At 37.0% G+C, this 14,616-nt stretch overlaps 1 protein-coding gene across 1 annotated transcript; it reads left to right on the top strand.

Moving 5' to 3' along the window:
* The first annotated feature begins 642 nt into the window (after positions 1-642).
* On the top strand, positions 643-14,080 carry hdac11 (histone deacetylase 11). Its single transcript, XM_028447102.1, is given in 11 exon segments — positions 643-804; positions 1,197-1,256; positions 2,950-3,098; positions 4,512-4,612; positions 5,646-5,767; positions 8,517-8,554; positions 8,654-8,730; positions 9,720-9,782; positions 11,436-11,532; positions 12,556-12,734; positions 13,508-14,080. Coding segments are annotated over 10 exon segments (1,101 nt in total). The 5' UTR covers positions 643-804; positions 1,197-1,221; the 3' UTR covers positions 13,748-14,080.
* Positions 14,081-14,616: the final 536 nt, after the last annotated feature.

Genomic DNA, 14,616 nt, shown 5'->3' with positions numbered 1-14,616 from the left:
AAATAAACTTTTAGCAACAAACCAAAAAAAAAAGTATGTGAATCTTTTACGTCACGTTTGACCAGATTTACAGCAATATTTGTGAAAAAAATTATCTTAAAATATTGTGTCAAAGTTAAATCTAAATAATAATAAATAAATGTATAATATGCTGCTCTCACAGCACTGAACAAGTTATTTATTTACTCTCATTTATTAATCCTGCCGTCTAATCTTTGTCGTTTAAGCCATTTATCTTTCATGTCCTGGTTTGTTTAAACAGTTTGTGTTGCTTCATTGTTACAGTTTAGTGATTTTAGTGTGAAATGAATCAATTCACCTGACCTAAAAAAACAAATGTACCTAAAGAAAAACTCTCTCACCTAATCTAAATGTTAAATTTAAAAAAATATGTTAAATCTTTATTTAGATTTAATATTTAGTAGCTACGGTACATTCCCAGTCTGATTAAATGATCTGCAGGTTCGGTTTTTGGGGCAGATACCGCAGCACACTTTCACAGATCTAATAAAGGCCATGTAATGACGTGTCAGGGTAGCTATATGTAACTAATAAAGTCATAATATATCATCGCTGTGACAGAAACGAGAAAAACCAGTCTGACGTCATTCCTCGCCCGCGCATATGACGGATAATTACGTCATTACGTCAACAGGAAGTAAACATGAGTGTGTGACAGTGATAAAATAACTCACATATCATCACACAGACAGAGTTTAATGACTGACGAGCACCGTCAGAGTCTGTTAGCAGCAGAGCGTTAGCATTAGCATTAGCGTCCCTCAGCAGCGTCACACGGAGCAGGTGAGTCAGGAAGCTAACCCTGTTAGCCGTGACACGCGCACCGTGTGTCCGTATATTAATAATATTAATCACAGTTTAATAATCACAATTTGATCCTAAAACACGCACGGACGTGATGTCAGTGTCTCGTGTCAGTTCTTTGACATGTTGCGTCTGTGGAAATGTTTACTAGATTCTGCGCATGCGCCACGGGGAACGCCTTCGTCTCTGTTTCTCTGTAATAAATACTAGAATAATCCCTCCTTTCATTGTTTTTAGCTTAGAATTTAAAATATTATTCATGAAAAATATTTGAATAATTTTTTTCCCTAAATTATTATTATTTAAGCCCAGCTGTGAGTGGCTGCCTGTAAACGTATTTAACTATGTTCTTTTGTTTTTGTGTCTTTAAGGAAAATGTAGAAATGAGTCACAAACATGTCTCACAAAGAAGAGAATGAAGGGAAAAGCCGGTAAGTATTTAAGCATCACATAATATTCTGAAAGGAAATAAAAGCAATGTTTTTTTCCACCTCCTCTCATTATAATATAATTTAAAATATTTTATAATGAGTGAGTGATGATGTCAGAATTTAATCACAAGATAACACCATCATCAATGGAACAGTAACACCAACGCTGACAGGCTGCACAAAACATCACATTTCAGCGTTCTTATCGTTTAAAATATGTTGGAGAAAAGGAAAGATGTGTGCATCACATAATTATTAGGGATGGGACGATATACGATACTGGCCTTACAATAACTATAAAGGACGATATGTTTGGGAAGGGAAAAAAACATGTAGTTTTAAGAATAATTCACCTTTTATTTGACTAACTCTAAAATATCCTTCTATAGTATTTCCTCAAATTTACCATTTAAATAAGTTATTATTGGAAATGTATGAATCGATTATTGATTACTATGTCTGAATCAGAAGTTCTTAACTTTGGGGTCAGGACCACATTTGGGGTCACCAAAAGAACAATTTGAGCCAATTTTTGCTTATTTTTACCCTTTTTCTACAACTACACCAAACTCACCATATTTGAACCTATTTTCATCACTTTTTCTTGTCATATTTTTTGCTCCTTTTAATGTATTTTTTTAGGGCTGGGCAAAAAAATCGATTGCAAATTCGAGTTTAAAATATTTATTTTTAATTTTTTTTAAATTTCCCACAACAGTTTTTTCAGACTTTTTTGCGTTCTGATGTGAGCCCCGCCCCCTCTTTGTTTACATGTGTTTAACCTTTGAGTAGCTCTATGTGTGTCACAGGCATGTTTAATGTTTTATTCACACTATGCTGAGATGCTAAGGGAAGAGTTTATTATTTTTTCAATTGTAATGATATAAAATATGTAATTATCTGATTTCTTAATCAGAAAATTGAAGCTACTGTGAAGTTGTTAAAAGTTGGTTAAAGCTTGAAATAGTTTAATGACAGCATCATTTACTTTTTATTTTAGGATTGTTCTATACATTTTAACTCTTGAGGACAATCACAGCAATAAAGTTGCACTTTTGACAATATATCTGATGTCTGCAGTCATTTTTAAGTGCATTAAAAAGAAAATAGAAAATTGAATCGAAACTCAAATTTTTCTTTAAAAAATCTGAGTTTTTTTTTGCTACATTTCTCCCATTTCTGAAACTTCTACATCACATTTTAATGACTTTTCTACACATTTTTTTTCCACTTTCCAGACATGTTCAGCACTTATAAACCATTTCTACCACTTTTACACTTAATGTCACATATGTTGACCATTATTGTCACTTTTAACCTCTTTTCACCAGATTTCATGATTTTATTATTTTATTTAACCACATTCAACATTTGTCATGTCCATTATTTGCCAGTTTAAACTAATTGTTCCTTCTTTTTAAATTACATCATTTATTTGAATCTAATGGCACTCTTCATCAATATTTATTTTTATATTTTTACTGATTTTATTATGATGATAGCTTATTATATGATACTGATGATTTTTCTTATATATGCTTGTATATATGCACTAATTATTCATATTTAATCCTGATTTAATAATGAATCCTTATTCTTGTGTTAATATAATCATTGTCATGGTCTCTGTGTTCACTTTTACATCATGTGTGTCTTTTGTTATGGTTTGTTATCATTTCTACTTGTCGTTCAGCCCCCACAGCACTCTGCTCTACTCCAGAGTTCCTCCATCATGTCTACCCATCGTCTACCATCCTGACTACAACATCACCTTCATCGGCCTCGAAAAGCTGCATCCGTTTGACTCAGGGAAATGGGGGAAAGTGATTCGCTTCCTAAAAGGTGAGTGGGGGGGGGGGGGGGGGGGGGCACTTAAAGTCCACACCGCGGACTTTTTGACCTAAAGAGTTGACCCATATGAGTTATTTTAAATGATTTTAAATGAACCCTAACCAATATACAGCACTGACAGTATCAGTGCTTCGAGCAGGGCTTCACACTTGAAATACGGACTATGTAAGTTTGGAGGATGGACCGTCTTAGACCAGGTCATGTGACCTGGAAAATGCTGGAGGCTCGGATATACATACAGTGGGACAAATGAGTATTTATTCAGCCACCATTTGTGTAAGTTTTCCCACTTAAAAAGATGAGAGGCCTGTAATTTTCATCATAGATAAACCTCATCTATGACAGACAACATGAGAAAAAAGTCCAAAAAATCACATTGTAGGATTTTTAATGAATTTATTTGCAAATTATGGTGGAAATTAAGTATTTGGTCAATAACAAAAGTTCAACTCAATACTTTGTAATGTAGCCTTTGTTGATAATGACAGACGTCAAATGTGAAACCTATGATGAAAATTACAGACCTCTCATCTTTTTAAGTGGGAGAACTTGTACAATTGGGTGGCTGAATAAATACTTTTTTTCCCCGCTGTAGTTCACTAGGGTTGGGACCACCGGAGACCCGGTGCTTGGCCAGCCTCGCTGCGGCAGGGAGAGGAGGGCGACGGTGGCGGCTGCTCCTCCAGCACATAGACTGTATCCACGGCGTGAGCCCAGCCCTTAGAGCCAATCTTTATCCAGAAGTTCCAGGTCAACTTTTGTCAAAAGACGAAGGGAGGCGGGCCCCACTGACTGACTGACTGTTGATTTTTTGCGACAGTGCTGTGGCACTTGTGGCCACTAGGGGCGCTTGCGTGAATGTTATCGGTCTCGTGGCCCTAGTGGCCAAAAGTTACACAGCGTTCCCTTAAACACTGTTTTTTTTTTTTGAAAGAACTCGTCAGTTCAGCACTGCTTTGTTTGTTACTGTAAAGAAGGAAAAAGAAAAAACACAGAAATATTCACAGTTTAAATCAGTAAAACTCAGTTCACACCAAACATATTTTTATTTTAATATACATACGTATATTTACAGCCATCTCAGAGGCTCAACTTCCAAAATAATTCATATTATTACATTTAATTAAGAATATCAATACTATTAATATGATATTAATTTAATTACTTTGAAGTTGAGTCTCTGAGATGGCTGTAGTATTTTAAAATTGAATATTCACTGGATAATTAATGTGAACAGGTCATTCATATAGTAAACATCTACATCATGACTTTATCTGTTAATATATAGCGGTTCCAGAGAAACCAAACACCTGTCAAACTACTGCATGTTTTTACAAGATATATTTCTATATATTTTTGGCGTTAGTGCTGCTGTCTCACTGTAGACCCTGTGCTGTGTTCCAGAGGATCAGTTCTTCACTGATAGGAACATCGTGGAGGCTCTGGAGGCAACAGAGGACGACCTGCTGGTGGTTCACACCAAACGCTACCTTAGCAGGCTAAAGGTAGCTTAGCCATGATGTCACATGTCACTGTGTTACATCATATTGTTATTTTCTCTCACATCTGATCAACCAATGAGACAGTTAGCGTTACTGATGACTCTGGATTTAACAGGACAAGTAAACGTTAATGTGGAAACTCACGCACTTCCTTTGCTGGGTGTGGGCAACTCAACTTTTATCACAGCAGAGCCAAAGAAATGTGATCTGAGGGTCACATGATCAACAGTAATATCAGCATTAGAATAATAAATATTCAGAGCATTAACACAGGAAACATCTAAGAGTTATGTTATTGTTCAGAGTGTTTTTAGAGTCATTTTTAGTGTTTTTAAGACAATTTGTGTATTTTGTTTGTCGTTTTGTGTCCTTTTGAAGTGATTTTGTATTTTTTTTGTTGTCATTTTCATGTGTTTGTCTTAATGTTGTATAGTTTTCTTGTCATTTGTGTTTTTAAAACTTGTTTTGTATATTTTGTTAGTAGTTTTGTGTCTTTTTGGAGTAATTTTGTGTCCTAGTGGGGGCCACAAAAATGTGATTGCCTAATAATTACAGGTAGAATATTACAGGCAAGAACAAAGGGTTTGTTTTTTTGCTTTCAGTCATTTTTTATGCTTTTCTTGTTAATTGTGTGTTTTTGGGGCATTCTTTGTGTCATGTTGTGTTTCATATTCCTTCCTGAAACCTTTTAAAATCCAGGTGATAAAGTATACTTTAACACTTCAAAGAGACAAAAGTGAAAATATCACAATGACGTTCTCCTGAAGCCCTCTGTTAATCTCTTAAACAGATGAACACAGAGTGGTAATGTGATGTATATCAAATTCACTTTTGAATCTAAACTTTTCAGGGGGTTTATTAAGTGTTGTACTGGTGGACATCACTGCAGTAGTGCATTAGCTGAGACGTGCTGGTGAATATCTGATAAAGAAAAATATAATTAATCAGTAACAGAAAAAGGCTTTTTAGGTTCTTCATTCCATGCACACATCAGCACTGACCATGTATAGTGTCTAATGTGTGGTATCTGGTGCAGTGGTCTCTGGTGGTGGCGTCCATCACTGAAATCCCTCCCCTGGTTTTCCTGCCTAACTTCCTGGTGCAGAGGAAGGTTCTGAGGCCCCTGAGGACCCAGACAGGAGGAACCATCATGGTTGGTATCTGACTCACAGCTTCATTCACTGAAACTACCCATAATTCATCATTTTAGGGAGAAAAACATGCTTCAGAATCAGGATTATTGACACCAGCACTGTTTAGTTTAGCTTAGATTTAAATGTGGAGGGCGTGCACACATGTTAATGTGTGTCATTAGTGTGAAAGCACATCATCACACTAACCTGTGTGCGTGTGTGTGTGTGTGTGCGTGTGTGTGGGGTTATAAAGACCTTGTTGCTCATGCACGGCAATGTGCACGTGTGGATTAGTGAGAGTGTGTGCGTGAGATTTTGACGCCCTCTATATTTGAGCAGCAGCCACAGGAGACCTTTGACCCTCCATGCACCTGAGATTGAGTGAAAGGAGGAGGGGGGGGCGAACGCTTCGTGTGTGGGGATGGAAGCTACCAAGTGTGCAGCTGGAAAGGGGTGTGGCATATAAATGTGTTACGTATTTTGTCATGAAAGATAAGACATCACACACTTTACTGATGGCCAGTCACAGACTTTAGCGTGCGTTGCTGAGTCGTCCCCTCCTCGCTTGTCTCTGAGCCCAGCAGCAGCAGTGGTTGGTTGGTTGGTGACTTTAGTGACTTTATCTTTTTGGCCCACTGTTGATCAGTGTCCCCCGGGTGTTTTTTCCTCCTGTCCGTCTTCCTTTCATCACATGAACTAGTGTTTAATCATCATAATCTGAGAAAAATACACACAAATTACAGAAAAATATGAAAAAACACAACAACAAAACACCAAAGTACTGTTAAAAAGACATATTCCTCTAATAAACACACATTGATGACAACATAAAGTAACTCACATCTCCTTTGAAATTGCGCCCCACACAACGGCTTAAATCTTCGTCCGTTCACCACAAAAACAGAATGTATATCCTCGTAGAAGAAGGAAAAGATCCAACCTCTGAACTACAATCCTCAGCCAAATATTAGTAGTGATGTCGGCAGCAAATCTGAATCCTGATTGGCTGGTTACGTCTATCGTCTCTGCTATCACAGGTGTCCACATGAACGAGCTTCCCTACCACTACTACATTACCCATAAGCCACTGCGCTTAAAGGAGCAGGCTCAGGCAAGGCTCACATCCACCCATAATGTGATATGTAATATATTATATATATATATGTTATTTTCTCATTTATGGTTATCCAGAACATCACTGTTCTTTGTCCCATTATCAACAATTTCCTGAAAATTTCATCCAAATGCGTTCATAACCTTTCAACTTGTCTTGTTAACTGTGACAGAATAAACACAGGCTCTGGTGGAGGTCATAATAATAATATGTGTTGATGGCTACTGACCACACACTGGAGACAATGACGATAGGCTAACTGGTCCAATGGGAGGGAATTTAGAAAATGAAGGAACTTGTCTGTAGCTGATGTTTTTAGCTAATGTCTGTAGCTAATGTCTGTAGCTAATGTCTGTAGCTGATGTTTTTAGCTAATGTCTGTAGCTGATGTTTTTAGCTAATGTCTGTAGCTAATGTCTGTAGCTGATGTTTTTAGCTAATGTCTGTAGCTGATGTTTTTAGCTATTGTCTGTAGCTGATGTTTTTAGCTAATGTCTGTAGCTAATGTCTGTAGCTGATGTTTTTAGCTATTGTCTGTAGCTGATGTTTTTAGCTAATGTCTGTAGCTAATGTCTGTAGCTGATGTTTTTAGCTAATGTCTGTAGCTAATGTCTGTAGCTGATGTTTTTAGCTAATGTCTGTAGCTGATGTTTTTAGCTAATGTCTGTAGCTGATGTTTTTAGCTAATGTCTGTAGCTGATGTTTTTAGCTAATGTCTGTAGCTAATGTCTGTAGCTGATGTTTTTAGCTAATGTCTGTAGCTGATGTTTTTAGCTATTGTCTGTAGCTGATGTTTTTAGCTAATGTCTGGTAGCTAATGTCTGTAGGCTGATGTTTTTAGCTATTGTCTGTAGCTGATGTTTTTAGCTAATGTCTGTAGCTAATGTCTGTAGCTGATGTTTTTAGCTAATGTCTGTAGCTAATGGCTGTAGTTAATGTCTGTAACTAATGTCTGTAGCTACAAAGATGTTGATGCTACAATAAAACTTTTCATTTCATGTATTTTTACAAAGATTAAACTTAAAACACCAATAACCAGGTTACAGTTTGTTTTGCTGAAGTGACAAAAGGTAAAATAATAAAAATGGTTAGATACTAAAACACACAGGTAATTTAATAAAGATGAGAAATAAAAATCTTAGAGATAAAAAAAAAACAGAGAAGGGAAGAATTTATAAATTATAAAACATTAAAAAATAGCATTAAAATAATACAAGTTATTAACAACAATAAGAAAATGTTTTACAAAGAATTAAAATGACAAACCTAAAAAGGTTTTCAGCTTTCATTTAAAAAGGGATTAGCTTGGGATAGATATTATATATATATATCTATATATATATATATATATATATGATATATAATATATATAAATGTGATTATTACAGAAAAAATATAAAAAACAAATTTATCTTAAAAAATATAAAAATATTTATACAATACTGTATAAATACAAATGTATGAAAATATGTACAATTTATTAGATACAAAAATATATTATTTATAACGATATGAAAAAAATATTGAAAATTAATAAAAATGTATTTAAAAATCAAGCTTTTTCAACGACAGAAAAAACAACTAAGGTGAAGAAAACTTTAATGTTACGTTCCTTGTTTAATGAGTTTCTAATGTTAAAGTGTTTCTATCACAGGCTGGAAAAACTTGCTCTAGATCGAGGCTGGGCCATTAATGTGGGTGAGTCACAGTAGAACATGTGGGGATGTGATCAACTTTAAATGTGTGATGGATGACCTGATCACCTGTTGAGCTTGTGGTCCCTGTGTTCCTACGGAGGAGGATTCCATCACTGCTCCAGTGACAGAGGAGGAGGTTTCTGTGCCATACGCTGACATCACACACTGACCATCAAGGCTACTCTATAGCATCAAGCTCTACACATGTTTTATATCACAGTAAACCAGTGCTTCTCAAACTTCTATTAAGTGTTTCCACTTTAAACTAAGGTCAACTTTCACCTGCAATAATCCAGAAGAAATAACACATTTAAATGTATAACCTAATGGAAAAGTAACGTCATATTTTATAATAAATCAAAATCACAAACTAAATTAAACTAACCACCTGCATGAAAACCACATTTAAAATAGTTAATTAATAAAGGAACATGTTTTACAATCTGTGATAAAAAGCTTAAAAAACAAAAAGGAAAGTATTATTTTATGACTTTATTATTACTTAAGTTCCATGTTACATTTAGTTCCAGGTCCATATCTAATGCAGTAATAATAATGTAATGATCTTTTCATTTCTGTTACATTTATAGGTTCTGATTATTTATTTTTGTTTGTAGGTGTTTTGTTTATGTTATTGATTTCATAAATGAAGACATTTGGGATGAAATTGAAAAGTTTGTTGGCTAATTAATGAATAACCCGATCTCTGAACTTAAGCAAACTGTTAGTTGGTCTGGTCCCTGTTAGCGATCAGATTGCTAGCATGCACGTCTAATGCTTGTTTATGACTGATTACAATATCTCTAATTGTTAGACACTAAGATATAACTAAACATACCAATTCTGATTAATTGTCGCACCATTGTTCAAAAGTGACCAATAAAAATACTTCTAACATCGTCCGGAGGAGGCCCCGCCCACAAGTTCCAGTTGAATTGTTAATCAAAACAAATTTTTGATTTTTTTAAACAAAAACCAACATTTAAAAAATAAGTAATTGTAATGTTAGTTTTGTTTACAAACCCATTGTTTTTGTTTGATTAAATAACAAAGACACAAATCTATCTCCATACGGTAAACCCCTGTTTTTCATCTTCAGGGGGCGTAGGGGGCGTCCTTTCTGTCCTCATTTAAATATTAAATCTTGTATTTCTTTTATGAAACAGTTTCTGTTTGAGCGAGTGGAGGGCGTCTCCAGGGCAACCATTATTGATCTGGATGCTCATCAGGTTAGTCGATCACTTCTTTAGATCCACATCGATCAATCAGGCTCTTTATCAATAAAAGTAGTCCATGGTGTCGTTTCAGAGGAAGATCATGATTATATTCAGTGTCAAACTGTTTGAATTCATCAGCTGCGTGTTTCTGGTCATCATAACATTCTGTAAATACACTTTTTATCAGTTTTAAACCACTGGTTCTCAACTCGTTCAAGGTCGTGACCCTCCAAAATAAATGTCCCAGAGAGCGGGGATCCTCCAAAATAAAGGGTCCTGGAGAGCTGGGAGCCTCCAAAATAAAGGTCCCAGAGAGCGGGGATCCTCCAAAATAAAGGTCCTAGAGAGTGGGGATCCTCCAAAATAAAGGTCCCAGAGAGCGGGGACCCTCCAAACTAAAGGGTCCTAGAGAGCGGGGATCCTCCAAAATAAAGGTCCTAGAGAGCTGGGATCTTCCAAAATAAAGGTCCCAGAGAGCAGGGACCACCACTGTAGCTGAAGGTGGTTGAAACACAGACATGAAACATTGAAGAACAGTCATGTGGAGACGGACCATCTATAAGGGGGAATAAAGGAGAGATTTTTGGGGTCCATCCATAAAGTCAGTAAATGATGGTCCATTGTTCTATGAATCTGTGATAACCACATTTATTTATGGCATCTGAATAGATCCACTGTTATCCAGGAACATTTATTATTATTATTACAGTCATCTTAAAGATGGAAATCATGGTTTTAATCACTAATAAAATGGTTCAAAGTGACCAAAAATGGTGTAAAAGGAGGTGAAATGTGATTTTAAACCACAGAAATTGGTTAAAAGTTGTAAATTAGAGTGGATAAAAACAGACAGAAAAAGTGTTAATATTGGAACAATTAGTTTCACCTGGTAAATAATGGGCATGACAAATGGTGAATGTGGTTAAATTGGCAAAAATATCACAAAATATGGTGAAAAGAGGTTAAAAGTGACAATAATAGGTCAACATACGTGACATTAGGTGTAAAAGTGGTAGAAATGGTTTATTAGTGCTGAACATGTCTGGAAAGTCATTGAAATGTGATGTTGAAGTGTCAGGTTAAAAGGAGCAAAAATGTGGCAAGAAAAAGTGTTAAAAAAATAAGTTAAAATATGGTGAGTTTGGTGGAGTTGTAGAAAAATGGGGTAAAAAAAAAAAAGCAAAAATGGGCTCAAATTGTTCAAAAATATTCTAAGTTTCTTGAAGGCATTTGGGGACCCCCTCCCAGTGAACTTTAGATTAACATGCAGTATGTGTTTGATCTTTTCACGTGACAATAAGCTATTATTTTATTGGAAAAGTGGGACGGACTGAAGAGGAACAGGAAACATAAACGTCACTGTTTCAGCTGTTTTATAAAAACTCATGTTTCCTGAAAAATAATAAAAAGTAATGTTGAAACTCGTGGTGGGACTCAATTGAAATAATTAATTGAATTAATCAGAGACTTTGTAATTAATTAATTAATTAATCTAAATGAACTGCCTAACAGTAATTGAAGCAACATTTTAAAATTAAATGGGATTTTTATGTTATGTACAGTAAACAAACATGAAACAAAACAGAGCCAGGCTTTATTAAACCAGACTTACTTGTTAGATTTAATGTGAACTCTGATGATTAAAAACGTTCTGTGTGTTCACAGGGAAACGGACACGAGCGTGACTTCTTAAACGACCAGCGCGTGTTCATCATGGACATGTTTAACCGTCACATCTATCCTGGAGACGTGCACGCTAAGAGTGAGTTAGAGGTTGTTTACTTGTTTATACGAGAGTAACTAAAGCCCAAACAAACACATATATTGTGTATGAAGTAGTTATATTTACTCTCAACATTTGACTCAAACTATTTTAATTTGTCGTATTTAGTTGTAAAATGTCAGAGGTGCTGCCCTCTATGGGTTGAACCAGGATATTACAATTACTATTGGCTGAGGACGAGATTCTGTGATGTCATTGGACCATTGTGCATCACTGTTAGCCCCACCCCTTTTATAAAAACTATCATCTGTGGGCACTGATAGAATAGTGAACAGCGATATAGTGAATAAGGAGTAGCTAGTTAGCATAGCATAGATTTTTCTTTGAAGATTTTATAGTATAGACTGGGCGTGGCTTAACTGCTTCAGGAGCCCCACCCATAATCAAGGCATTTTTTAAATTCCCATGTGGGATTCAAATATGGTAGCTTTTAATTTCCCAACCATGGTCTGAATGGTGTGTCTCTAACTGTTGGTCTGTAGTTATATGATATGATATAATAAATGATCTGTACTCTTTGACTTTAGGACCAAGTAGAGTGTAGATGAAGGTCAGAGGATCTGTGTGTGGACACCAAACACACAATCACACACATCACTGTTTTCACTTGGTGATCCGTCTCAACCTCTACTTAGAACTAGCTTTAGTCTCAGATCCACAGACACGTTGGAACGTTTACAGACAAGCTAACGCTGACTGAGCTGTTTGCTAGCTGTTTCATTACTACACACAACTGACTCATGAGTCAACGGAGCATCCACTATCTCCACGTTGTCCTCCATCTTGTAAACACTGTGTGTGAGAGATGCTACGGGAAGCAAGAGGGTCAAATGTCATTGCGTCCCTTTGCGTTCTTGAAACTATTACTGGATTTTATTTTGTGCACCTGGGAATTTTATGTCCCCATTTTTTTATAACGTAAAATGTTGTGCCACAAAATTTTGTTCCATTCCACAAGTGACCATGTATGCATGTGTGTAATATGTGGTGTGGGGTCCTCAGAGGCCATAAAGAGGAGGGTGGAGCTGGACTGGGCCACTGAAGACTCTGAGTACCTCCAGAAGGTGGAGCTTCACTCTGAGGGGGCGCTGAACGAAGTCCGCCCTGACATCATCGTCTACAACGCAGGGACGGACGTGTTGGATGGAGACCCTCTGGGGGGGCTGTCCATCTCTCCTCAGGTATCACAATTATAGGTGGAGTTTGACATTGTTCCCGGGGTGGGGGGGGATATTAAAAACATCAACGTAAAGAGATTCACTCCAGCCACATTGTGTGTAACATATATATATATATATATATATACACTATACCTAACCCTAACCCCAAAACAAATCCAAAAAAATTGTATTTCAAGAAGTTGTAAGGAATATAAAGCCCACGATAATACACAAAATGGCAGAAAAATGCTAAAACAACAACAAAAATACAGAAAGTGACCCCCAAAAAATGCACAAATCTACAACATCAATGCAGAAAATGACAGAAAAATACACAAAATTACACCAAGAACACAAAAAATAACAAATACAAATGCATATAACAACTAAAAAAACACACAAAATGACGACAAACCGACAAAACCACAATGTTTTGTATTAATTAATGCTCAGATTAGTCATTATTCTAAATACTGTCTGACATAAATATTGACCATGTGACCCTCGGAGCAGATACAATCACATGTGGCCCCTGCTGTGATAGAGTTGCTTTACTTATATTTTTAAAAGAACAACAAATTTAATAATGTATATTTTGTACAGTCACTGTTTTTATGGCACAATATATTCAGAATAGTTTTTTTATCAAAAAATTTGGGTAAACTGTAATGAAAACTGTTGAACAGTAGGGGGGGCAATGCCCCCTGCCCCATCACACTGTGTGTATGATCAGAACATGTTCTACGCTCCATGGATGGAGGGGTTCAGATTAAAAAGCTTCTTCTGTCTTTCAGGGAATCATAAAGAGGGATGAGCTGGTGTTCAGGGCGGCGAGGAGGCGGGGCATCCCCATCCTCATGGTCACGTCTGGGGGGTACCAGAAGAAAACGGCTCGCATCATCGCAGACTCCATCCTCAACCTGCACCAGCAGGGTCTGATCGGACCTGAGGGGGAGGGGGAGGGGTCAGCACCGATGGTCACTCACATGGTGGGCGGGGCCGGATCGGCTGGGTCCGCTCACACTGCCGTCTGAGGGGGAGGAGTTACAGCTCAAAGATCATCTTTGGAAAGGGAGGTTTGTTTGTTTGTTTGTTGTGTGTTTTTCAACCTTGGGTTGTGGACCCCATGTGGGGTCGCCTGAAATGTCTACGAATTGATAAAAAATAACATTTTAAAATTATATTTTTTATTTTTAATATTATTATTCTTATCCATCCATTTTCTGACCTGCTCACTCCTCTTTTCAGGATCGCGGGTATTATTATTATTATTAGGTTCCGATGTCCCAGAATGGACAGAGGTAACCTATTGTTTCGCTTTTATTAGGTTCCGATGTCCCAGAATGGGACAGAGGAACCTATTGTTTTCGCTATTATATCGTTTTATTATTATACCCCGCCCGCCTTTGATCGCTAATTCGACCCCCTAAAAATGCCCGAAAACTCACCGAAATTTGCACGCACCTCAGGCCTGGCGAAAAATTTGATAATTAGGTGGCGTGAAAAAAAACGGACAGAAAACGCACGCTATGCGTGCGGTTTCGCCGCCAAAAAAACGATGGAACCGCACGACCGCCAGGTTTGACCGATATGTACGAAAATCGCCACGTGTAGTCTCCGCCCCAGAATGAGCAAAAAGTTACATTGTGACCCCGCCCAAAACCAAACAGGAAGTCAGCCATCTTGGGTCAAAGGTCAAAAATGGCGTTTCGCCCTCGAAACGCATCTGCGCGAACTAGTCTGAGGGGATTCATCCGATTCGCTTAAAACTTGGCAACACCACATAGGACCCATTGAAGATGAAAAAGTTATCAAAGAATTTTCGTATCTGTCACGGTTTGGTCGTGGCGCCGCCACAAAAATGCAATGCTAATTTTCGTTAGCACGCAAAAAAATTCCAAAT

The sequence above is a fragment of the Gouania willdenowi genome, chromosome 5 (assembly GCF_900634775.1).
Source record: "Gouania willdenowi chromosome 5, fGouWil2.1, whole genome shotgun sequence".
In the NCBI taxonomy this organism is placed as follows: domain Eukaryota; kingdom Metazoa; phylum Chordata; class Actinopteri; order Blenniiformes; family Gobiesocidae; genus Gouania; species Gouania willdenowi.
This window is presented reverse-complemented; position numbering and strand designations above follow the sequence as displayed.